General features: G+C 41.8%; 1 protein-coding gene across 1 annotated transcript in view; it reads right to left on the reverse strand.

The window, feature by feature from the left end:
* Positions 1-265: 265 nt before the first annotated feature.
* LOC122565385 (guanine nucleotide-binding protein subunit alpha-14-like) overlaps positions 266-25,951 on the reverse strand; it is a 92,723-nt gene continuing 67,037 nt past the window's right edge. Inside the window, exons 4-7 of the mRNA XM_043721313.2 lie at positions 23,413-23,541; positions 21,787-21,916; positions 10,260-10,413; positions 266-5,108 (exon numbers count right to left, since the gene is read on the reverse strand). Coding sequence (XP_043577248.2) covers positions 4,921-5,108; positions 10,260-10,413; positions 21,787-21,916; positions 23,413-23,541 — 601 coding nt within the window. The 3' untranslated portion in view covers positions 266-4,920. The remainder of the gene's footprint in view (positions 5,109-10,259; positions 10,414-21,786; positions 21,917-23,412; positions 23,542-25,951) is intronic.

The raw sequence follows: 25,951 nt of genomic DNA on the forward strand, positions 1-25,951 counted from the left end.
GCACTAGAAGATGGCAGGGTTCAAATCCTGGAACAACCCACGACATTTAATGCCCTTCCATCCTGTATGCTCACCACCAGTGAGGGCACAAGACCCCATCCACTACCACCACAGATAAAAAGCACGGGAAGTAAGTAAATCACGAAGCAGAGTTCAGGTCAGGCCAAACTTGGGTTTTGAAAGCCTGCAAATAGGTAGAGATACGGCTAAGGGAAGTAAGGGTTACTTCAGTGTTGATGTCCTGGGAAAGAATGAGCTGAAATGATTTAAGTATTTGTGAACTATTTATTTATAAAAATGTCAATTCTCTAAAATATAATCATAACATTGTTCATTCTCTTTACATCAAGCAATTCTGGTCCCCATTTCAGTGGCTAGTCTGAAAATGTATGGTTCACAGGTAATAGAACTTTTCAGAGATACAGTTGTTTGGTCACTTTGTACAGAAATACATTTAATCATGAATACAGAGGGAAATGTATACAAAACCACATATTATAAAATGTTCTGTATATTTAACAATATTTATATAATACACAGGCTATTGCTTACATATTTATGACAGGATTAAACGGAATTATAATTAATTAAATGATAATCCTTTCCTTGCAGTAATTATTTGTTATGCATTCCACAGGAAGACAGGCAGCTTAAAATTCTACTGTCAATGGTACCGATCTAATTAAGGGAGCACCAGCTGGCTATTTCAAAATTTCAGCCTTCCAACACTGAGTCAGTGTCACTAAAAAGACTTTATCTGCTGGGCTGAAACTTTCACAATCTAATTTAGAAGTTTTACAAGTTATCAAAAATGTTGAACACAATCAGTTCCATTAATATATCAATATGGAGAAGAAGGTGGAGAAAGAAACAACAGCCTCAATACCTTACATTGTCATTTTAGTCGAGTGCATTTCACATTCTATTCCTTTATCTTATTCTACCATTTGCAAATAGCAACAAGGTGCATTTATATGGTGCCTTCAATAGTTAAATTAATCAATCCTTTTTTATCATCCATTTGGAAAAGATTCTCAGCACACCATATTCAAATAGTATGGTTACAAACTGCTGGCGGCTGGTGTAATTCTCAGTTGATCTCCTACACCTTTGCAGCTGGCATGCACAATCTAATAACCATTTAATGTTCAATGACTCTGTACTAAGAAAAAGAAAACTGGCACCGTTTCCTGCATGCTGTCTGCTGATTTCCCCACCGGAAGTGCAGCTGTATTTAACTAATTGAATAATAACAGGATCTGACTGGCATGTGAAGTTACTGCAGTCAAGTAAGAAATGAACAATCTGGACTAGGCAGCTCAATGGTGGTTAGTGCCCATTGAACAATAGCTGGTGTCGGAGTTGACACTTACATGGACAGATGGCAGAGGTGAACAATTAATGATGAAGTGGCGAAAATTAGACATAACAATCCCTAAGTAATAAAAATATTAAAGCCTGAAGCCACCTTTGGGCAGTTTTGAGAAGCTGAAACTATGCTGTTCCTTTCTTTTGTCATAGAATGTTCCAGGAACAACTTGGCAAAGACCTGAGGCCTTTTGCTCACAGACTTCATGTTGTATTAATTATCGTCTTAAACCAAGATTGTGCAGATTTTGGCCTGTCACATCAATTGCTCACTCTAATCTATCAAAATTAATTCCTGTTTAATTTGACGATGTACAAAACAGGACTATCAAGAAGGTCTCAAACTTCAAAGAAGATTGAATCAGATATCTGGAAGGAAGAATCTCTTAAAGCACACATTATTCCTCGTTAAATACTAAAATCCAGAGTTACCAGTTCTTTAACGTTGTTTGCTTTTGTGAGCTAGTTTGAAAACAGTTCTCTTTACAGCATTTCCATCCTGGAAGCTTAGAAAAGTTTATTTAAGATGCAGTAAGATAGATAGATAGTTAAATACCTTCACTTAATGTTATATTGCATTTGGATGCTGAAACAAACAAGCTTTGTGTTACCTTATGCTATTGCACCACTGCTGTCAATGGAACTGTAAGAACACAATGATACTTATTTAGATGTAACCCTTAAATGTTTTTGCTGCAAAAAAACCTTACTCTGATTTCTGATGTGAAAATGCAAACTAAAGTCACCATATAATCTTACCAGACCACAGGACTGCTCTCTCATAAGAGAGAGGTAACTGGTGATGGTTTAATCTGAGAGGCACTACACCTCAGGCAAGGGAGAATCCTTCATGGTAATGTCAGCTGCATGGGAATTGAACTCACACTTTTGGCATTACTCAACATTGCAAACCCACTTTCCAACCAAAAGAGCTAACCAATCCTACAGGGATCAAGCTACAGGCATCATCAAATGGTTTGGAGGAACCGGTGTTGGACTGGGGTGTACAAAGTTAAAAATCACACATCACCAGGTTGGTGTGATTTGGTGTTGCGTGATTTTTAACTTTGTCCAGTGCAGAAGAGGCCCAATCAAGTCGGTACCTGAAAAGCGGTATGAAGGCTGATGCTATGGAGGCAAAAGCTAGTGACTGTAAATATCTGCCACCTGCTAATAATCCCAGCAGATAATTCAAGAGAAACATTTTCATCAGAAAACAGTTACGATGTGAAACTTGTTACCACAAAAGAGTATCTGAGGCAATTTAAAAAAAAATGTTCATGGGATGTCACTGACCAGGCTAATATTTATTATCGCTCTCTAAATACTCAGAGGGCAGTTAGTAGCTGACCATATTGCTGTAAGTCTGGGGTCACATATAGGCCAGACCAAGTAAGGACAACAGATTTCCTAATGATTTTTAATGAACCAGATGGATTTTTATAATAATCAACACTGATTATATAATCACCATTGGGCCAGGCTTGTTTACACGCAAGATTTTTGTTAAATTCATTCAAATGTCACCATCTACCATGGTAGGATCCAAACACATATCCCTAGGTCCAATGAGATTACCACAAACCCAACTGTCTCCTCTATAGATGTGTTTACAGGGTGTGAGATAAAAAAAGTGATAAACTTACCCACGGCACAGTTACCGACTCCATGCCTCTTTCACCATCCTCTGTTTAGAGTGTGTTCAATGTAATCTGTTGCTGTTCACATACAATAGTGTGACTTTACACCTTACCAGAAAAGGAAGGTGGATAAACAAATGAGGGTTCAGAGAATTAGGTAAAGTTGGGGGAGGGAAAGAAGCATCAGGAGCACAAAATACTGGCACAAAATTGCCACTTGGGCCAAAATGTCTCTTTCTGCCTTGCACAGCATTGTGTGTGACACCTGTAGCCCAGGTCCATGTGATCCCACATGCTTCTGGAATGTCAACTGACAATGGCGGCAATTGAAGTAGAGAAAAGGAGGCCAGCTGAACTGTCTCATGAGCTGTCCTCATTTTCATTCACTGGTCCAGAATCCAGAGTTGACATGCTGCCAAACATTGGCTGTACAGCACTTCAGAATCTTCAATTTGTATGAACTACAACTGAGTTGGCCACCACTTTAGCTCTTCACAAAGGGAGTTGTCGACATTTGACAGTTTATCTGCCAAGGTTGCCAAACTTCCAGATTTCTCCTGGAGTCTCCAAGAATTAAGGACTAATCTCCAGGTCACTGCTGCAAAGCAATATGAGAGGAAGACCGGGGATCAATGGAAAAATTTTTTTTTTCATTTTCTTTCAAAACTTAGTTCTAAAAGTATTGGAGATGGGGAGAAAAGGCTGTTTGACCAACATTGAGGTATCTCCCAGGTAAAAGACTTTGTGTTGTACAATTTCTGTTAGATGCATCAAAGTGGGGCACTGTGAGAATGGCCACATTAGGTAGTCAATGGTGGGAGTGTGGAGGGTTGCCATCATATTATGGACACTGTAGATCCATAAAACTGTGTACCAGAGCAGAAAGTAGAGCTTAGGCACAGCTATTCACCAAATTGGAGTTGCACGGTGTAGTATCAATGCAATATTGGGTACTGACAACTTTCTAAAGACCTTGGCTATTTACCCTATTCATATCCCTTATAGAAGTTCATAAAATCATGAGGGGCATGGATAGGCTGAATAGCCAAGGTTTTTCCCCAGGGTAGGGAAGTCCAAAACTAAAGGGTATAGGTTTAAGGTGAGAGGGGAAAGATTTAAAAGGGACCTCAGGGGCAACTTTTTCACGCAGAGGGTGGTGTGTGTATGGAATGAGCTGCCAGAGGAAGTGGTGGAGGCCGGTACAATTACAACATTTAAAAGGTATCTAGATGGTACATGAATAGGAAGGGATATGAGCCAAATGCTGACAAATGGGACTCTATTAATTTAAGATACCTTGTCAGTTGGGCTGAAGGATCTGTTTCCATGATGTATAGCTCTGTGGCTCTACGAAGCTACATTGACATGGAGACACTATACAAAAATTGCACATTGTCTGCCTACAAACTGTGAGTGACATTCTTTCCCCCTGGCCTTCTCACATACTGGGATATAGCCCTTTACTGCTGATTCTGCAATCAGTCAGTCACTGTTCAAACTCTCATTTCTGAATGCGAAAAGCAGTGGAACAACCCAGCCTTTAAAAACATATTTCAGAACATTGTGATGATCAAACAATTGCCTTAGCAAATGCAGAATGCAACATAATAATCTCTTTATCAGTTCGCCATCGCACCTTGGTTGACCTTCTGTCGGGCTTTTGTTGCTCTCTGGGGTGCACATTAATATATTCAAGAAAATATTTCCAGAAATGTTTTGTTTTGGTATTAGGTACTTTTCAAACTGGTGCTCCAACAGGGTAAAGAGCCGCATACCATTGCTGGGAGCATCAGTCTGTATTTGTTTGAGGAATTTTGCTAATGTTCTCAGCTGTGCTGCATGGGAGTGGGGGTAAAAAATCCCATTTTTGCCTCTTTAAGGGCAATGGTCACTGGAATCTCCTCATGTCGGACTACAATAAGTCCAGTTCTTCCAGGCTCCGCAATAAGACTGTGTCCCTGACGTCCATAAAGACCTTACGGATATTCTCCGTGTCTGTGGCACAGGTGAAGTGCCAGTAGATTTTTCGCTTCTCTTCGTTTTGCTTCAGGTACATTTTTAAAATAAAATTCATGGCGGCGGAAGCATTTCTTCTGGCACCTGAAGACAAAGAAAGGTCACATTTATGTCAAACCAGAGTTCAGGTCAACTCAAGCATGGAAGAAGGTAAGAGTCATTCAATGCTAGTTCCTGAAGGAGGGTCACTGGACTTGAAACATCAACTCTGAATTATTTGAATATCAGGGCCCAGTTATTTCACTTTGAAGGGAATTCACTTCCAGTGGAGCAGGCCACTTGGCCCATCCTGTCCATGCTGGTTTTTTCTAAGATCTAACTAGCGCCACTTCCCTGCTCTTTCCCGAATTGCCCTTCTGATTTCCTCCCTCAATTATTTATCGAACTCCCTTTTGAAAGTTACTCTGCAACCAAAACAACTCGTGGCACAAAATTACTTCTTCTCATCTCCCCTCTGGTTAGCATCCTTAAGCCTGAGCCTTCCAATTACTGAATTCCCTGTCCATAGAAACAAATTCATCTATTAAATCATAGAATTATAGAGCTATACAGCATGGAAACAGACCTTTTGGTCAAACTCATCCATGCTAACTAGATATCCTAAATAAATCTCATCCCATTTGCTAGTATTTGGCCCATATCCCTCTAAACCGTTCCTATTCATATACCCATCCAGGTGCCTTTTAAATGTTGTAATTGTACCAGCCTCCATCACTTCCTCTGGCAGCTCATTCCACACACGCATTACCCTCTGCATCAAAATGTTGTCCCTTAGGTCCCTTTTAAATCTTTCCTTTTGCACCTTAAAGCTATGCCCTCTAGTTTTGGACTCCACTACCTTGGGGAAAAAACCTTGGCTGTTCACTCTATCTATACCCCGCATGATTGAGCGTCTAATGATAACCACAAATTTAATGGGGGAAAACACATCTGGTTCACAAGTACCCATTAAGTAAGGAAATCTGCCACCCTTACCTGGTCTGGCCTACATGTGACTCAAGACCCACAGCGATGTGGTTGACTCTTAACTGCCCTCTATGCAATTAGGGATGTGCAATAAATACTGGTCTGGCCAGGAATGTCCCCATCCTGTGAATGAATTATAAAAAAAAACTACTGTTTGTGGAAGAGAGTTCCAAACACCTATCACTCTGTGTGGAAGTACTTCCAAACGTTTCTCCTGATTGGTCTGTCCCTAATTCTGAGACTATGCTCCCTAGTTGTTGAATCCCCAACCAGTGGAAATAGCTTATCTTTATCCACCCTGTTTTTTTTTCCCCCTATCATCTTGAAGATGTTGATCCCTTAACTTTCTACATTCTAGAGATTCAAGCCTAATTATATACATAACATTTTTTGCTGTATTTTCACTGTAACAAAATACACGTGACAATAAATAAATCAAATCAAATTTGTATAAATTCCCCTCAGGTATGCATAAGTGAAGTCTGGTTGTTCAAGCTGGCAAAGAAATGACGTACTGGTATCCAGAATCAGGGATCACAATCTGAGCATATGGGATAGGATTGAGATGAGGCAAAGTTTTTTCACTCAGAGAAGTGAATCTGTGAATTCTCTACCAGAGGAAGTATTTGAGACCAAATCATTGCATGACCAGGTAAGGACAGCAGATTTCCCTCCCCCAAGGACACTAGTGAGGCAGTTGGGTTTTCATAACAATGACTTTTTGATTAGCGTTCAACTTCTGATTCCAGAGTTTAATTGAATTCAAATTCTGCCATGATGGGAATCGAAGCCAGGTCCCCAGAACAATACCTGGCTCTCTGGATTACTACTTCAGCAATACCACTACACTCTTGTCCCCATAGTCAATAGATGTGAAACTGGAAAAGCACAGCAGGTCAGTCTATATCCAAAGGGCTGGAAAGTCAATGTTTTGGGCCGAAACCCTTTGTCAGGACATGTGTCTCCATCTTTAGAGGATCCTAAGTGACAACTTCTGAATGGTTACACGGTTGCAGAAACAACCTATTCTGCAAAGAAATAGCAATGCTGTCCTCCTATGAATGTTGTTGCTGATTCAAGAACAACATACAGTATCTCTAATATTGTAAACTTTTCCAAGGCACTTCACAGGAATATAATGAAACATGTTACACCGAATCACATATAGAGGCAATAGGAGAGATAACTAGAAACCTGGAGAAAAAGGTAGGCTTTAAGAAACGCCTTAAAAGGAGGGGAAATGAGAGAAAAGCATGGAGTTTTAGGAAGTGAACTCCACTGCTTAAGGCTCAGGGTACCACAGCTGCCAATTGTGCAGCAATAAAAATTAAGAAAGCATACGGGCGGCACGGTGGCTCACTGGTTAGCACTGCTGCCTCACAGCACCAGGGACCCAGGTTCGATTCCAGCCTTGGGCGACTGTGTGGAGTTTGCAAATTCTCCCCGTATCTGTGTGGGTTTCCTCCGGGTGCTCCGGTTTCCTCCCAGTCCAAAGATGTGCAGGTTAGGTGAATTTGCCGTGCTAAATTGCCTGTAGAGTTGGGTGCATTAGTCAGGGGTGAATGTAGGGGAATGGGTCTGGGTGGGTTTCTCTTCGGAGGGTTGGTGTGGACTTGTTGGGCCGAAGGGCCTGTTTCCACACTGTAGGGAATCTAATCTAATCATAAGAGCCCAAAATTGGAAGAACCCAGATCTTGGAGAGAAAGGGCCATCTGCATCAAATGGAACAACAAGTTACTATCACAACCTTTCAATTTAAAAAAAAAATCATTTGTGGGATGTGGCTGGCTAGGATTTAGTACCTGTCCCTAGTTGCCCTTGAGAAGGTGGTGGTGAGCTGCCTTCTTGAACTGCTACAGGTCATCTGCTGTAGGTTGACTTACGATCCATTGGGGAGGGAACTTCTGAATTTTGACCCAGCGACAGTGAAGGAACAGCCTTATATTTCCAAGTTAGGATGGTGAGTGGCTTGGAGGGGAACTTGCAGGTGGTGGTGTTCCCATGTATCTGCTGCCCTTGTCCTTCTAGATGGAACTGGAGGCTGACACATCAGTCCCTATTGTTCACATATGTCAGCTAGGATGTTTACTTTCATTTTAAAAGAGGAGGTGGCACATTACTCTGCTTCTAACCCTGAGCCAAATCTGTCCTGATACTGCTTGTTGGATGCAGTGTAAAGAGAGCTTTACTCTATCTAAACAGGGGCGGTAAACGATGGAATAAACTAACATCTGCTCCACAATCCCAGAAAACGATTAATTTATGATCCATAAATTCTTGCCTTTGTTGAATGATTCAGACTCTGATTGTTGATGGATTTCTATTTAAATTGTTTTGTTTCTGTTCAATCAGAGGCAGCACGGTGGCTCAGTGGTTAGCACTGCTGCCTCACAACACCAGGGACCCAGGTGCAATTCCACCCTTGAACAATTGTGTAATTTCCAGACAGTCAGTCATTCTCCTTGGGTTTTCTCTAGGTGCTCTTGCTTCCACCCACAGCCCAAGGATGTTCAGGTTAGGTGGATCGGCCATGCTAAATTCTCCATAATGTCCAAGGATGTATAGGCTAGGTAGACTAGCCATGGGAAATGAGGGTTACAGGAATAGGGTGGCCCAAGTGGTATACTCTTCAGAGGGTCAGTGTGAACTTGATGGGGTGAATGGCCTACTTCCACACTGAAGGTATTCTACAATTTTTGATATTGTTAAAACTACCTTATTCCAGGTAGTCCTCACCTCTGCAATGTATAAAGTATGTGTATAATATTATATATTTTATATACACACCTTGGCATCAGATTAAAAGTCATTCCTTCTGAAAAGAAAAGGATACCATGGAGTTCCTACAATTTAATTCTGCTCTCAGTGCTGTTAGAGTGAATTTAGACTATAAAGGTTAAATGGAGATTGCTATAGTAAAGGTAAAGAGCAGACATCAATTAATGAGCCTTGTACCAGAAGAACTTTATGTATCCTAGAGGTTAGTGACAGCAGGAACATTTAGGAACCTTGTACAAATAGGAGATAATGTTAACAAAAACATTCCTTGCCTTCCTGAAAGGGGAGATTTGGAGACCTGGATTATTTGTTAAATCTCTCGTCTTTTAGAATGAACATGTTGATTCAGTTCTTTCATATGTAAATCGCAGAACATTTAAAAGTTACATTCTCAAGTGAATTTTAACAATTGGTGTCATGTCGGCCCAGATAATGCATTTAAGGTATGAGCTCAACATGTTCATTCTAAAAGATGAGAGATTTACCAAACAATCCAGATCTTTTTCAATACATAATTTCAGTTACATCACACTGTAAACTTTTGCTATAAATTCTGTGTCTTACGATCTTATACTCCACAACCATCCGATGAAGGAGCAGCACTCCAAAAGCTAGTGCTTCCAAATAAACCTATTGGACTATAACCTGGTATTGTATGATTTTTAACTTTGCACACCCCAGTCCAACACTGGCATCTCCAAATAGAGACGAGGGTGTGAGATTGATAAGGACTGGGGAAAACAGCAATGGACCTAGAATAGACAGTTTGTTTCTTATGTGTGTCTGAAGCAAGACTGGAATTGGAGTAAGGAGATGCCTGTGGCGAAAGTTTCTCATTCTTTCTGTATCCTTCAGAGTCTTGTGCTGATCTAACTGTGTTGATACTCACCCTGCTCTGCTTGAATAAACCAAATCATAAACCTGTACTCAGTCTCCAGTGATTGATGACTAGAAGTTACCACAAAAGTGCCTTAATTGTATTTCAGTTCTCAGTTAGGAGTATTGTATAAAGGAGGTATAATGGGGACATTTCTGAAATAGCCATCCAAACACTGTAAAGCTGCTTGGGAATTTAAAGGCAGAATTTTCAATGCTGAGCAAATTCCTCAAGACCACAAACCCACTTCAATATAAAAGGCACTGTTGCTCACAATTTTTACTCTGGAGTTGGTAGGGAGGCGATTGAATCATACCTTGCCAGCCCCAGAAGATGCCTAAAAGACTCATCTCAACTCTTTGGGACATTATTCCAGTAGATTAAAAACTATTAGACCTTCTAGTCCATTACCTATATTTCCTTCCTACCAACTTATGCCTTTGCCCACTCCCATGTCTCTTCATATGTGCCATGCTCTCTGCATTCAGTAGGACATCTTTCACTTTCATCTCAATGAGCATAAATATCGACTTATTTTAATAAAAGCAAAGCAATTACACAGCGAGGACTTACATAAAGAAAGGAAGAAAAAGCCAAGTTATTTATTTACTTACCATCAAATTCATGAAAATAGTCTCCTAAATGTGATCTAAGAATCTTCTCTTCCAAAATATCCTTTTTATTCAAGAAAAGAATCATTGATGAATTCACAAAGCAGTCAGACTTCAAAATAAAATGGAAAAGAGCAAGACTCTCCTTCATTCGATTCTGCAACAAAGAAAACTCAGATCAAATAGAGAATACTTTCAAATTTCAATTGAAATTGCTCCCCTTTCATTTTGTTATCCATAAATGTGGAAGGGTTAATAATTATTTGAGTTCAATAAGGACCATGCACTGTGATGATGCCATGAAGGCTTGGTGGGAGAATAAAGGAGGATCTGGTAGGGGTCAGAACTATGGAATGGCACAACAGCGTTTGCAGCATGTCAAGCCTATGTTTATAACCTGGATAGCATGGTGGCTCAGTGGTTAGCACTACTACCTCACAGCGCGAAGGACTCAGGTTCAATTCCAATCGGGTGACTGTGTTGAATTTGCACATTCTCCCTGCGTCTTGTGGGTTTCTGCTGGGTGCTCTTGTTTACCCCCACAATCCAAAGATGTGCAGGTCAGGGGAATTGGCCATGCTAAATTGCCCATGGTGCATTAGTCAGGGGTAAATATAGAGTAGGGAAATGAGTCCGGGTGGATTACACTTCGGAGGATCGGCGTGGCCCTGTTGGAATGAAGGACCTGTTCCCATACTGTAGAAACTAAGCTAATACTGGTACACAGGTGCAGAAATGCAATGATCTACATCTTGTTTGTTCTACATGACTCTTCTCGTTAGATCAGAAATTGGCTACTCACATGTACATAGACCACGTGAGCCCCTAAAGAACCCTCGTATTTGGAAGATATAGATGGCATCCAGTACAATATGCTGATCAATGTGGGATCTAAAAGATTTAATTTAGCAGCGCCCAACTCAATGAGGGAAACAGGCTGGTAACACAGAAGAGGGCAAAGGAAATCGAAACTTCAGATTGCTGAGGACAGCAAACTCCAAAGTGATCTTGTGTCAACACCAAAATTGAATGACACAAAGAATTTCAGATTTGATAACAAATGGACTAAAACAGAAGAAATTTTCAGCTCCAAACTAGAGATATAGGCTGCATCATGAGGTGTGGTTCTATGGGAGGGGTGCTGAGTCCAAGTTCAGCCAGTGAGTGAACAAACATTGGAAACTGGCTAAGTCAAAACCTGGTGTAAAGGGGAATCTTTAAATAACACAGGCTTTCAGGCTAGAAGAATGAGAATTTTAAAAATAAGTTTCAGCTCAGTTTGGCTGTTTTGCCATAGTATGTGCAGAACACGATGCCTTCTATATCGAAGTGGGTTTGTGGACATGAGGAATTTCTTCAACATTGATTACTCTGCCTTTAGACTTCCCATAGTGGCAGCACACAAGTACACAGACACAGCTTGGCAGTGGAACAAAGATGGCACTGCCCATATAATCACAGTGCAGGACAGAATCAAACATCTGAGAATCCATTCACTGAAATCAACACCTATGAAATTTAAAACCTCAAAAGATGTCCTCAGGTGTTTAGATTATGCAAAGAAGTATTGCTCTGATTTTATTGAAAGTTTCACAGCCATTTTTACACTCAGGCCAATTACTCCATTTCGGAAGACTACAGTACAGCTGGGAAAGGCAGGAAAACCTCCAGAAAAGCCACAAAAGGCAGATAAACATATAACCGTGAAAGTCAGGAATCTTCCCGTACAGCTACAAAAGTGTAGAATCCTCCATTAAAAGGTGCAAAGAGCAGAAAAATCCTCCAGGACAGCCATGTTCAAGTAAACCTCAATTACTGCAATACAGAAATCTTTAAAGACATTAAAATATCTTATCGCATTAGAAGAGCATAGCATCAGAAATGGTGCTCCCTGGAAGATTTAATTTCAAAATGGGCCAAACAGAACACAAAATTGGACAGCGCAGACAAAACAGGAGATGTAGAATAGCTTCTAAACTGAATACTAAGTCAGAAGCTGAACAAGTAAATACAATTCTGCGCACAATTGTGATTAGAGCAGATATTATAGTGTCTAAAAGCTGTTCCTTTTCTCAAGGATACGAAGTCCTTGGTTTTTTCCCAAGAGGGGTCATAAACAGGCCAGGCTCTGAAACCGTTTGATACAGAGGTGTAAACAGACAAGTCTTTATGCCAAAGCTTTTATGTTTTTAGAAGTAACCTGTATAAGTCAAGGGGGCGTGGTCAGCTCTCCAGCTGGTTATTTCAGTCCAGAACTAGTTAGGGAGTTCTCCTGTGGGCTGTGTGGAAACAGGCTGCTAGACTCTCTTCTAGCTTTGACTTGTAAGCCTCTATTTCATTTTTACTGTGTTTTAGGGGTTTGCTTATTGGGACTGTTGTGTATATTCACAACAGCATAATTAAGTCTAGTTTGGACAGACTGAGTTCTGTAGGGATTCTTTATTCTGTTCTTTCTGTTTCATTGCGTAATTTTGTGAACAGTTTTATCTGTTTTAAAACCTGGCAGTCAACCTATCTAACTTACTCCAGGTAGTTTTCACTGCACACTTACAGAAATAAATTACAAAGTTATGGTCTGGGCTACCTGCTTAAGAATGTTTTGAGTGGTCTGGCCTAGTCCATAACAGACTGGGGGCTCTTTTTGGGATTTTAAACAGCAAGTGGAGATGCTAGTGTCTTTATTCTGGGTGTTGGTTTGGGTGGGTAGACAAAGCTTGGGATACTAATGGCTCTTTCAGTTGTCAAGAGTTTTCTGAAAGTGCATGCGGTGACTTTGGAAGTTTTGCAAAAGGTGAATAAAACCAAGCTGCAGTTACCGGCTCTGCCCCCACTCCCAGCTCCACACCCACACCAGGTCCCAGCTCCCAGCCCTGCAGAGTTTTCACCATCCCTCCAGACCTTCCCCTCACTGAGGAAGAACGATCCGTTCTCAGCACAGGACTCACCTTAATCCCCCTCCGTCCACGCATCAATGAATTTAATACACGCCGTGACGTCGAACACCTCTTCCGCCACCTCCGAGCTTACTTTCACAATCAGGACTTCCGCCCACCTTCCGAGGACCCCTTTGCCCACCTCCAACACACTGCATCCACCTGGACACCCCGCACTGGCCTATTACCTGCCCTCGACCTCTTCATTTCCAACTGCCGCCGGGACATTAACCGCCTTAACCTGTCTACCCCCCCTCCCCCACTCCAACCTCTCACCCTCACAACGTGCAGCCCTCCAATCTCTCTGCTCCAATCCCAATCTCACCATCAAGCCAGCAGATAAAGGGGGCGCAGTGGTAGTCTGGCGCACTGACATCTACACCGCTGAAGCCAAACGTCAACTCGAGGACACCTCTTCCTACCGCCCCCTCGACCATGACCCCACCCCCCATCACCAAACCATCATCTCCCAGACCATACAGAACCTAATCACCTCAGGAGATCTCCCACCCATAGCTTCCAACCTCATAGTCCGGGAACCCCGCACTGCCCGGTTCTACCTCCTTCCCAAGATCCACAAGCCTGACCACCCTGGCCGACCCATTGTCTCACCATGCTCCTACCCCACTGAACTCATCTCTACCTACCTCAACACTGTCCTATCCCCCCTAGTCCAGGAACTCCCCACATACGTTCAAGACACCACCCACGGCCTCCACCTCCTCCAAGACTTCCGTTTCCCTGGCCCCCAATGCCTCATCTTCACTATGGATATCCAATCCCGCTACACCTCCATCCGCCATGACGAGGGCCTCCAAGCCCTCTGTTTTATTCTCTCCCGACGTCCCCAACAGTACCCTTCCACCGACACGCTCATTCGTTTGGCCGAACTGGTCCTCACCCTTAACAATTTCTCCTTTGAATCCTCCCACTTCCTCCAGACCAAAGGGGTAGCCATGGGCACATGTATGGGCCCCAGCTATGCCTGTCTCTTTGTTGGCTACGTAGAACAGTCAATCTTCCGTAATTACACCGGCACCACTCCCCACCTCTTCCTCCGCTACATTGATGACTGCATTGGCGCCGCCTCGTGCCCGCGAGGAGGTTGAGCAATTCATCAACTTCACCAACACATTCCACCCTGACCTTAAATTTACCTGGACCATCTCTGACACCTCCCTCCCCTTCCTGGACCTCTCCACCTCCATTAATGACGACCGACTTGACACTGACATTTTTTACAAACCCACCGACTCCCACAGATACCTGGATTACACTCTTTCCACCCTACCTCTTGCAAAAATGCCATTCCGTATTCCCAATTCCTCCGCCTCCGCCATATCTGCTCCCAGGAGGACCAGTTCCACCACAGAACACACCAGATGGCCTCCTTCTTTAGAGACCGCAATTTCCCTTCCCAAGTGGTTAAAGGTGCCCTCCATCGCATCTCGTCCACATCCCGCACCTCCACCCTCAGACCCCACCCCTCCAACCATAACATGGACAGAATGCCCCTCGTGCTCACCTTCCACCCTACCAACCTTCGCATAAACCAAATCATTCACCGACATTTCCGCCACCTCCAAAAAGACCCCACCACCAGGGATATATTTCCCTCCCCATCCCTTTCTGCCTTCCACAAAGACTGTTCCCTCCGTGACTACCTGGTCAGGTCCACACCCCCCTACAACCCACCCTCCCGTCCTGGCACCTTCCCCTGCCACCGCAGGAATTGCAAAACCTGCGCCCACACCTCCTCCCTCACCTCCACCCAACGCCCTAAAGGAGCCTTCCACATCCATCAAAGTTTTACCTGCACATCCACTAATATCATTTATTGTATCCGTTGCTCCCGATGCGGTCTCCTCTACATTGGGGAGACTGGACGCCTCCTAGCAGAGCGCTTTAGGGAACATCTCTGGGACACCCGCACCAATCAGCCACACCGCCCTGTGGCCCAACATTTCAACTCCCCCTCCCACTCTGCTGAGGACATGTATGTCCTGGGCCTCCTTCATCGCCGCTCCCTCACCACCAGATGCCTGGAGGAAGAATGCGTCATCTTCCGCCTTGGAACACTTCAACCCCAGGGCATCAACGTGAACTTCAACAGTTTCCTCATTTCCCCTTCCCCCACCTCACCCTAGTTCCAAACTTCCAACTCAGCACTGTCCCAATGACTTGTCCTACCTGCCTATCGTCTTTTCCACCTATCTACTCCACCCTCCTCCCTGACCTATCACCTTCATCCCCTCCCCCACTCACCTATTGTACTCTATGCTACTTTCTCCCCACCCCCACCCTCCTCTAGCTTATCTCTCCACGCTTCAGGCTCGCTGCCTTTATTCCTGATGAAGGGCTTTTGCCCGAAACGTCGATTTTACTGCTTCTCGGATGCTGCCTGAACTGCTGTGCTCTTCCAGCACTCATAAAGGAAAGTCAGCTTAAAAGGCTGGAAATAAAAGCTGAAGGTAACCTTAGCGAGGAAGTAATACAAACTCATGTGAAAGAGGAGAGAGTTAAAACAGTGAGATTAGCAGCTGAAGTGGCTGATGATTACAAGCTGGTCCATAAAACATGGTTTGGCTTCCAGAATCAATTTCAGTCCATGAAGGATACAAGTTGGCACAAAGAGAAATCCTCATGTGGAAAGGGAAAGGTAGATCTCGGTGAAGATCATAAGAAGAACTTACGACAGGGTAAAAAGAAACCCTTGACGGGGGACAAAGGAGTTAAAAAGCTCCAGCGTTTTCATTATAATAAAGTGGGCCACACGAAATCACCGTTGGTGGACTAGGAGAAAGCCCGATGTAGGAAAACTGGACAAGCCTGGGAGTTTTGTTGGACTGGTAACATAAAGCATAAGGTAAGTTAGACAACTGCCACAGAGTGTACAAGATGATATTAGGTTGGTTAAGGAGGAAGTGCCAGATCTGCTTAAAAAATATACACATGATGGTAGAGCTTATTCACATAGGCCAGAAGTAGCAGGTAAAGAGGTTACAATATTAAAAGACACAGGATCCTCTCAGCCTCTGATGCTGAAGGATGAGAAGATATGTACTCCTGAGGGACTAATGCCAGAAAAGGTGCTGTTAACAGGAATTCATGATGAGACAAAAAGTGCTCAATTATGTAAAGTGAGGCTAGAGTGTCCAGAGAAGAGTGGAGAATTTGTGGTAGGAGTAGTGGACAAACTCAGCTCCAGGAATACAATTTGTCCTTGCAAATGATATAGCTGATTCACTGGTAGGCATGCTGCCTACTATAGTTGAAAACCGTGGAGACTCAAACAACGGAAGAAATGCAGGATGTTTATCCAGGGAGCTTCCCAGATTGTGTAGTCACAAGAGCACAGAGTCACAAGCTGAAGCAGGAGAGACCAAATGGCACAGATAAGGAAGCTGACATAGCTTTATCAGGAACATTTTTGATCAGATAAGTGGGACAGAACAGGAGCAAATAGGTAAACATGCAAGTATCTTTAGCTCTGCTAAGCTTATTGAGTTGCAGCAAAAAGATGAGGATTTAAAACAATTATATCAAAAGGCATATACAGAGGAGAGTGAATGCATCGCTGTGTGTTATTACTTACCAAATTATGTCTGTGAGGAAATGGAGACCATGACACATTCAAGCAGATGAGAAATGGGCAGAAGTTCACCAGACTGTTTTGCCAGGAGGGTACAGAAAGGACGTGCTGCAAGTGGTGCATGAGCTACTACTTGGAAGTCATTTAGGGGTGAGGAAAACACAGGCTAAAATACAAAGACATTTTTACTGGCCTGGACTACACAAAGATGTTGTTGAATTTTGCCAGATGTGTCATACATGTCAGCTAACCATAAAACCACAGGCAGTAATAAAACCTGTACCTTTAATATCTATTCCAGCATTTGAGGAACCTTTCACAAGAGTCTGGATTGGTGTAGGTCCCCTACCTCAAACAAAAAGTGGGAATAAGTATTTATTAACAATAATGGATGTGTCGACTAGATTTCCAGAAGCAATCACATTACGCAACATCACAACTAAAACGGTTGTAGAAAAATTAATCAAATTGTTTTTACTAGATACGGACTACCAATAGAGATCCAGTCAGGTCAAGGATGAAACTTCACATCCAAACTATCAAGGAGGTTATGGATAACTTGGGAATAAAGCAATTAAAATCTACTGCTTACCATCCAGAATTGCAGGGACCGTTAGCGAGATGGCATCAAACATTAAAGACCATCTTATGGGCTTATGGTCAGGATTATCCAGATGATTGGGATAAGGGAGTTCCATTTGTATTTGCTGCGATCAGAGATGCACCAAATGAATCAACCAAATTCAGTCCATTTGAATTAAGTTTTTGGGCATGAAGTAAGAAGACCATTAAAATTGATTAAAGAGAAATTAATAAGTCAGAATTCAGAGGTCACCCATTTCAATTATGTGTCAAATTTTAGAGAACAATTAAATAGAGCTGGGAGTTGGCTAGACAGCATTTAAAAGTATCATAGAACACAATGAACAGGGAGCCGATAAGAAATCACAAATTCGCAATTTTGCAATTGGGGATAAGATATTGGTGTTACTTCCAGTAATAGGTGTACCTTTGAAGCCAGGTTTAGTGGACCTTATCAAATTGAGAAGAAGTTGAGTGAGGTGAACTAGCTGATAAGGACTCCAGACAGTCCTTACGTGAATATTCTCAGAAGGTATTTTGTTAGGGAAGGAAAGCAAGAGGAGAAGGTGTTCATGATTACAGCACAGAAGGAAGAACCAAGTTCAGAGGATTCTGAATCGGACATTCCTCAAATCAAACTGGACAATGAGGAAGTTGTCAAAAATTGGGATAACTCATTGAGTTACCTTCCACAAGAAAATCAAAATTACCTAATATTACTATCATATGGGGATAGTAATATTACCTAATATTACTATCACATGGGGAAGTACTGACCTAGTTGTGCATGATGTAGAGATAGGAGACGCTGTTCCGATTAAGCAACATCCTTCTAGGCATGATCCTCTAACGTCGGCACAGGTTCAGAAGGAGATAGAGTGCATGCTCCAAGATGGCATAATCGAAGTGAGTTACATTGAATGGAGCTTACCTACAGTCATGGTGCCAAAGCCAGATGGTACCCAACGGTTATGTGTGGACTATCGCAAAGTCAACTCCATTACAAAGACTGATGCATATCCAATTCCGCGGTTGGAGGACTGTGTCAAAAAAGTGGGACAAGCAACTTACATTTCTAAGTTGGAATTGCTCAGAGGTTACTGGCAAGTACCTCTGTCAGAGAGAGCAAAGGCAATTCCAGCTTTCCTAACGCCAAATGGACTGTATCAGTTTAAAGTAATGTCATTTGGTTGAAAAATGCTCCAGCCACATTTCAGAGACTGACTAACAAGGTCATTGCTGAGTTACCCAACTGTTGTTTACATTAATGAACTGGTGATTCATAGTCACTCATGGAAGGAACATTTACAGCATTTATCGGATTTGTTCGATCAACTTTGGAAGGCAGGCTTGGTAGTAAACCTAGATAAAAGTTAATTTGCCAAAGCCTAAGTTACCTTCCTGGGCCATGTTACTGGACATGGACAAATGGTCCCATGGGATGCGAAAATGAAATAAATTGGGGAATTTCCCACACTGTCGATGAAAAGGGCAGTATTACGGATTCTGGGATTGAGTGGATTTTACCGAAAGTATGTGCCGGACTTGAGCAGTGTGGCTGCTTAAGTCACCAAATTGTTAAAAAAGGGCAAGATGTTTCAGTGGACAGCAGACTATCAAAAGGCATTAGACAGCCTAAAAACTGTGTTAACCACTGCCCCAGTATGAGCCACAACGGATAACACAAAGCCTTGTGCATGTTTGAATGTTAATCGTATTGTGTATAGGTGTGTTTTAGACCAATAACCAGTTTGTTTTTGAATGGTTTTGAAAAATGAAGCCATCTTTTGATATTGATAGGTCATTCTTTTTTAAAAGGGGGGAGGTTTCACAAAGCTGGTCCTTTTTTCTAAAAGCTGTTCCTTTTCTCAAGGCTACTGCGTCCTTGGTTTTCCAGGGGGGTCATAAACAGGCTGGGTTCTGAAACGGCTGGGTTTGATTTATAGAGGTGAAAGGCCATTTTGTTTTTACATAAACAAATGAGACTTTAGGGCAAAGCTTTTATGTTTTTAGAAGTAACCTGTATAAGTCAAGGGGGCGTGGTCTGCTCTCTAGCTGGTCATTTCAGTCCAGAACTAGTTAGGGAGTTCTCCTGTAGGCTGTGTGGAAACAGGCTGCTAGACTCTCTTACCTTCTGCCCTTCTAACTTTGACTTGTAAGTCTTTGTTTCATTTTTACTGTGTTTTAGGGGTTTGCTTATTGGGACTGTTGTGTATATTCGCAAAGCATAATTAAGTCTAGTTTGGACAGACTGAGTTCTGTAGGGATTCTTTATTCTGTTCTTTCTTTTCATTGTGTAATTTTGTGAATAAATTTTTGCCTGTTTTAAAACCTGGTAGTTAATCTTATTCTGGGTAACTTTCACTGTACACTTACCAAAACAAACTGCCAAAGTTATGGTCTGGGCTGCCTGCTTAAGAATGTTTTGAGTGGTCTGGCCTAGTCCATAACAATTGCTTGTAAAAGAAAAGATAGATGTGTTCAAAGAGATACTGAAATCATTTGACAATTAGTTCAACCTTAGAACTAATAAAATTCTTGAAAGAACAAGATTCCACAGAAAAAGGACAATATCTAGGAAAATTTATAGATGACTTCATTAATGATCTTTGCTGACGAGAGGTGTGATGGAACTATGGAGACTTAAAGTGATAATTCACAAGAAACTGAATTGTCATTCTTAATGTGGACATTGATAGAGTATTTATAAGATTTAATATAGCTCACAACACCGTCTTGACTTACCCTGTCTATTTGCAACTTTCCCTTCAAGGAACGGTGCACCTGAAACTCTACATCTCTTTATTTGGTAACACTTCCCAGTGCCTGACCATTTACTGTATAAGTCCTGCCTAAAATGCAACACCTCACACTTATCTAAATTAATCTCAGCCCATTGATCCATCTGATCAAGGTCCCATTGTACTCGGAGGTAAAGTTCTTCACTATCCATTTCCTTACCTATTTTGGTGCCTTCTGCAAACTTACTAACCATACCTCCTTTATGCACTGGTCAGAGGCCTCCAGTCTGAAAAGCAACCCTCTACCTCCATCACCCTCTGACTCCTACCTTGAAGCCAATTTGGTAGGAAATTGGCAAGGTCCTCCTGGATCCCATGTCCCACCTTATTAATCAGTCTACCTTGTCAAACGCTTTGCTGAAGTCCATATAGACAACATCTACCAATCTACATTCATCAGTCTTCATTGTCACCTCTTCAAAAAACTCAATCAATTTAGTGAGACACAATTTCCCACACAGAAAGCCATCCAGGTTGTCTTTAACTCTGTCTCAAATGGCTTTGATTGTATCTTTATAAAATAAGACATGCAAATCAAAAATCCATTTGTCTCTACTTCAGGAACCAAGTTTGTAAATAATGATAATACATTACAAAGTGTAAAAAGTTCTGACGAGCATAAGCAAGGTATATAGGGAGAAACCTTTCTCCTCAATACAGAGGTCAATTAGCAGGTGTCACAGTTTTAACTTAAGTAGTAAGTGGGTTCAGAGGGGATTTGAGGGAAAATGTTTTCACCTGGTTATAAGTATCTGGAACTCATTGCCTAAAGGGGCATCAAGGCAAGAACCCTCAAGACAATTAAGAATTACGTAGATGAACACTTGAAATTCCGTAGCTTACAATGCTGAAAGATTGGATGAAAACAGGTGGATGTTTGAGGACCTGCACAGACACAATGAACTGAAGGGTGCTGTAAGAACTCTAATCACAGCGGCGATCTGGGATGGGTAGGTAGTTAGCTCAGTGGTTGCATGGATGGGTAGTTGTTTGGATTGGTGAGGTGGTTAAGGAATTAGATGGTGGGCTATTTGATTTAGCCTTGAGCTCATCCCTGCCAGGAAACCTGTCACTGCAATGAAATGCATGTGAAACTGACAAGGGTGGATCTCCAGTAATTACATTGTCTCATCAATTATAAAATTGAATGGACAATAAAAATGTCAAGGAACCTCATTATAAAAAAATGTCACTGAAAACTATTTCAAATATTAAAGGGGAGTGACAAGGAACTACATTCCATACTCCCATTTGCTTAAGTTATATTCATATTAATATGCCCTCAAAGTCTGTATTTAAACCAAGTTCAAGCTGCACCATATGTAAGAGCTATTTGCAATAACCTGATTGCTGATGAAGGGTCTCCCCATTACCAGAGCACTGCAGGAATCCAAGAACATGTTGGCCATGAATTTCCATTAAAATCAAGTAGTCTGAAAAATCATATTTTGCATGCACTCGAATTTCGGATTCACAATGTCAGCTGCCAGGATACCTGCTGACAAGACAGACTTACAAAATGACCACATAGGAGTTAATTCCCAACAGTCCATAAAGAAAGCAGAGGTCTCTGGCAAGGTAACTTCACACCATGTAGTCCCCAAGGGTTTAAGAAATCTTACCTCATTCTCACTCTCTTCCAGGACTTGATCATATTCACTGAGAGAGGCCAGGAATATAACCGATATGACATTCTCAAAGCAGTGAATCCATTTCCTCCTCTCAGACTTCTGTCCTCCAACATCCACAATTCTAAGAGTTAGAGAAGGACTTAGAAATTTTGAAGACAACTGATTCAATCAGGCATAACAATAGATTGTGGTGTTCCAGAGAAAAGATCCAAACACATGCAAGTTATTATTGCTTTTAATATTAGTCACAAAAATACAAGTTTTAAATATGAATCATAGGATATTTGGTTCAGCATCAAATGTTGATACTTTTTTAAAGGAATAAAACAAAAACTAAGATAAATTTCTAGATTCCTTAAATCACACTCAGTGGTTCCAGTGAGATTTATTAGCACGTCATCCAATATCAATTAAATAAATCTAGTTCAGTTAATTTTATGGAAATTTAATTATGGGTTACCCATAGCCAAAGAACAGCATTGAAACCTGAGTCTATAATGGGAAATTCCTGGTGGATTTGTATCGCACACATCAGAAAATTGTGAACCAACTAAATGAACAGACAACAAACCATTGGCTTCTGTACCATTCAAGATCGGAGACGGTTACAGAGAGTGGTGAACTCAGCCCAGACAATCACAAAGGCTAACCTCCCATCGATGGAATCCATCTACCAGGCCCGCTGTCAAGGAAAGGGCACCAACATTCTCAAAAGTCCACCCCACCTTGACAACCTCTACAACCTCTACCATCGGGGAGAACGTACAGAGGCCTGAGCACATACACCAGCCAGTTTCGAAACAATTTCTATCCTACTGTTGTTAGAATACTGAATGGACTCAGACGCTTAACATTCACCTGTACCTGTGTTTTTGTTTTTGCCACTATTTACCTATTATTTACTTATCTCTGCTATTTAACTCTGTGATCTGCCTGTATTGATCGCAAGACAAAGCTTTTCACTGTGCCTCTGTACACGTGACAATAAATTCAATTCAAGTCATTTTCCAAGGCCAATCCACCTAACCTGCACATCTTTGGACTGTGGGAGGAAACCAGAGCACACTCATGCAGACACAGGGAGAGCATGCAAACTCCACACAGACAGTTGCCTGAAGGTGGAATTGAACCTGGTTCACTGGTACTGTGAGGCAGCAGTATTAACCACTGAGCCACTGTGCTGTCCTCAGGCTAGATTAGGCTCCAATAACTGGGGCTCATTAGAAGAAAGGATAGAAAAAGAATGAGAGAGGAAAAAAGGAATGAAATGGAGAGAGGTGGAAATAAAACACATTAAAAATTACATTGCTGGGCTGAATTTCAAACTCCCTAGCAAAGCATACTTTAGTTATTGTGTGAGTTAGCAGCAGACACATGGAAAATTAGATATAAAACATAATCGCATCACTGAACAATATGTTTGTTTCATTTTAGAAATATTGATGACCTCCATTCCAAAAGATGTATTTTACTCTATTCATGACAATTAGCAAACAAATGAGAGCGATTAAAGAGGTTATTTTGCTAACATCTTTTGCAAATATTATTGAGCAAGGATCTTGTAGCTTCAATAACTTGCAATTTTGTTCTCTTTCCCACAAAGTGATTTCAGCCTACCTTAACGAGACCTGATGCATGTTAAATGAATACTCATTGATGCCTGTTGTTGGTACTCGAACCCTCAAGACATCTTGATCTGTTGGGATGTAAGCACTGGCTGCAATACGATCAATGTCTGTCAGGTAACTGCAAAAGAAATAAACAGACCCCTGTGAGTTAGTAGAATGGAAAGGATGAATGAGTAGACTTGTGTCCTCAAGTTACGCACTGAAGTACATTAATATAGACTGTCTGTTCAAGGGAGGGAACTACAGGAAAGATATATCATTAAGATCTCCCAATTTGGGTCATTTGATCTCCAAAGTGCACAGTACCAGGCTATTTCCCATTTCTTCTTGATGTAAGCATCTGAGAAATGGCCTGAGTTGGCGATTCTATATGGAAACTGTTCATCAATAATTTTAAAAGAGAGATTGTTTACCAGGAGTAAATATGAACTTTCACTAAGAAGTTCAAACATTTCAAATCTGAGAACCAAATCCTCATATTGTTTTGGTTGGGGGCAGAATTATAGGTGGTGAAGTCTTGGGGTTGAAACTGGGGCTTAGAATTTCAAAAAACCTGGAACCTGAAACCATCTAGTCGCCAACAAGCCAGCTTCTGGTTTAATACTACCAAAGATCACGGTATAATAGAGAGGCTTAGTGATCCAGCAACTGACGCATCAGATGTAAATTCTGCAGTTCTGCCATATCCAATGATGCATGCTGGTGGGTGATTTAGGCTCCCAATTGGAGGAAGAGACTGCACAAATGACCCATTCTCAATGACCGGGGCAACACATTACCTGGGTGTGGAAATAAAAACCCCAAAGAACTGCAGATGCTGGAAATCAGAAATAAGGACAGAAATTGCTGGAGAATCTCAGCCCTGTAACCCTGCATTTCCCACGGCTAATCCACCTAGCCTGCACATCTTTGGCAACGTCTGTGGAGAGAAAGCAGAGTCCAGTGGCCCTTCTGCTGACCTTTCTTTTTTCCATTCTGAATAAGGGTCACTGGACCCAAAAGGTTAACTCTGTTCTTTCTCCACAGATTCTGCCAAATCAGCTGAGTTTTCCCAGCAATTTCAGTTTTTACCTCTGTTTAAAAGATCAGGCAACCATCTCCAACCAGGAGTGCTGAGTATTTGACCATTTCGGCCTCCCCCAGAAGTCCTAGCATCATAAATGCTGATAATCTCTCAATTTGATTCACTCCATGTGATGACTGAAGATACTGGATACTACAAAGGCTATGAGTCCTTACAACATTACAATGAATAGCACCAAGGACTAGTGCTCCAGAATTTGCCATGCCCTTAGCCAAGCTACAATGCTGGCACCTACACAAAGTGGAAAATGTCCTGGACATAAAAAAAAAGCAGGACAAATCTAATCCCACCAATTATTGATGCAACAGTCCACTTTTAACCATTAGAGTGATGGAAAGGGTCACTGACAGTGCCATCAAGCAGCACCCATTCAGCAATAACCTGCTCACTGTTACTCAGTTTGGGTTCGGACAGGACCACTCAGCTCATGATCTGATTACAGCCTTCGCCCAAATATGGATAAAGGATCTGCATTCCAGAAGTGAGATGAAAACATTTACCTTCAACATCAAGGCAACATTTGAGGGAGTCTGGAATTGAGGAGTTAAAAAAGAAAGAACTGCATTTGCTGGAAATCTGAAACAAACAGTTCTGAAGACAATGTTTACTCTGCATTTTCTCCATGGATGTTGCCAGATCTTCTGTGCTTTGCTTACAATTTCTGGTTTCATGACAATAAGGAGCCAGAACAAATCTGAAGTTAAAGGGTGTTAGGGGAATATTCACTGTTGGTTGAAGTTGTATCTAGCACAAAGGAAGATGGTTGTGGTTGTTGAAAGTCAAGCATCTCAGCTCCAGGACATCTCTGCAGGAGTTCCTCAGGGTATTGTCCAAAGCCAACTGCTTCATCATTGACCTTCCCTCCACTATTAGGTCAGAAATAAGGGGGATATTTGCTGATAATTAATTGTACAATTTACACAATCATGCCTGGCTCCTCAGGTACCAAAACAGCCCATGTCCATATGTAGCAAAACTACATAATGTCCAAGTTTGGTCAAAATAAGTGGCAAGTAACAGCCATGTCACACAAGTGCCAAGCAATCTCCTTCTCAAATGAGAGAATCTAACTATTTCACCCTGACATTCAATATAAACATTGTGGGACCATGAAAAACTGAAATGAATGAGCCATATGAACACATTGGCTACAAGAGCTGGACAATCTGCAATTATAACTCACCTCCTGTCTCCTCAAAGTCAATCTACCATCTACAAGCCACAAGTCAGGAGTGTGATGGAATCTCCCCATTTGCCTAGATGGATTCAGCTCTGACAACACTCAAGAAGCTTGACACTATCCAGAACAAAGCAAGCCACTTGAGTGCAGCTCCTGTCCAATCCACCACTTTCAACATGGCAGCAATGTGTCCCATCTATAAAGGTGTACAGCACCTCACAAAGGATCCTATACAGGACTATCCAACCAGCTCTACAACCTAGC

This window comes from Chiloscyllium plagiosum, unplaced genomic scaffold (genome assembly GCF_037043375.1).
Source record: "Chiloscyllium plagiosum isolate Xiang-an unplaced genomic scaffold, Cpla_swu_hap1 HiC_scaffold_28, whole genome shotgun sequence".
NCBI classification, from domain to species: Eukaryota; Metazoa; Chordata; class Chondrichthyes; order Orectolobiformes; family Hemiscylliidae; genus Chiloscyllium; species Chiloscyllium plagiosum.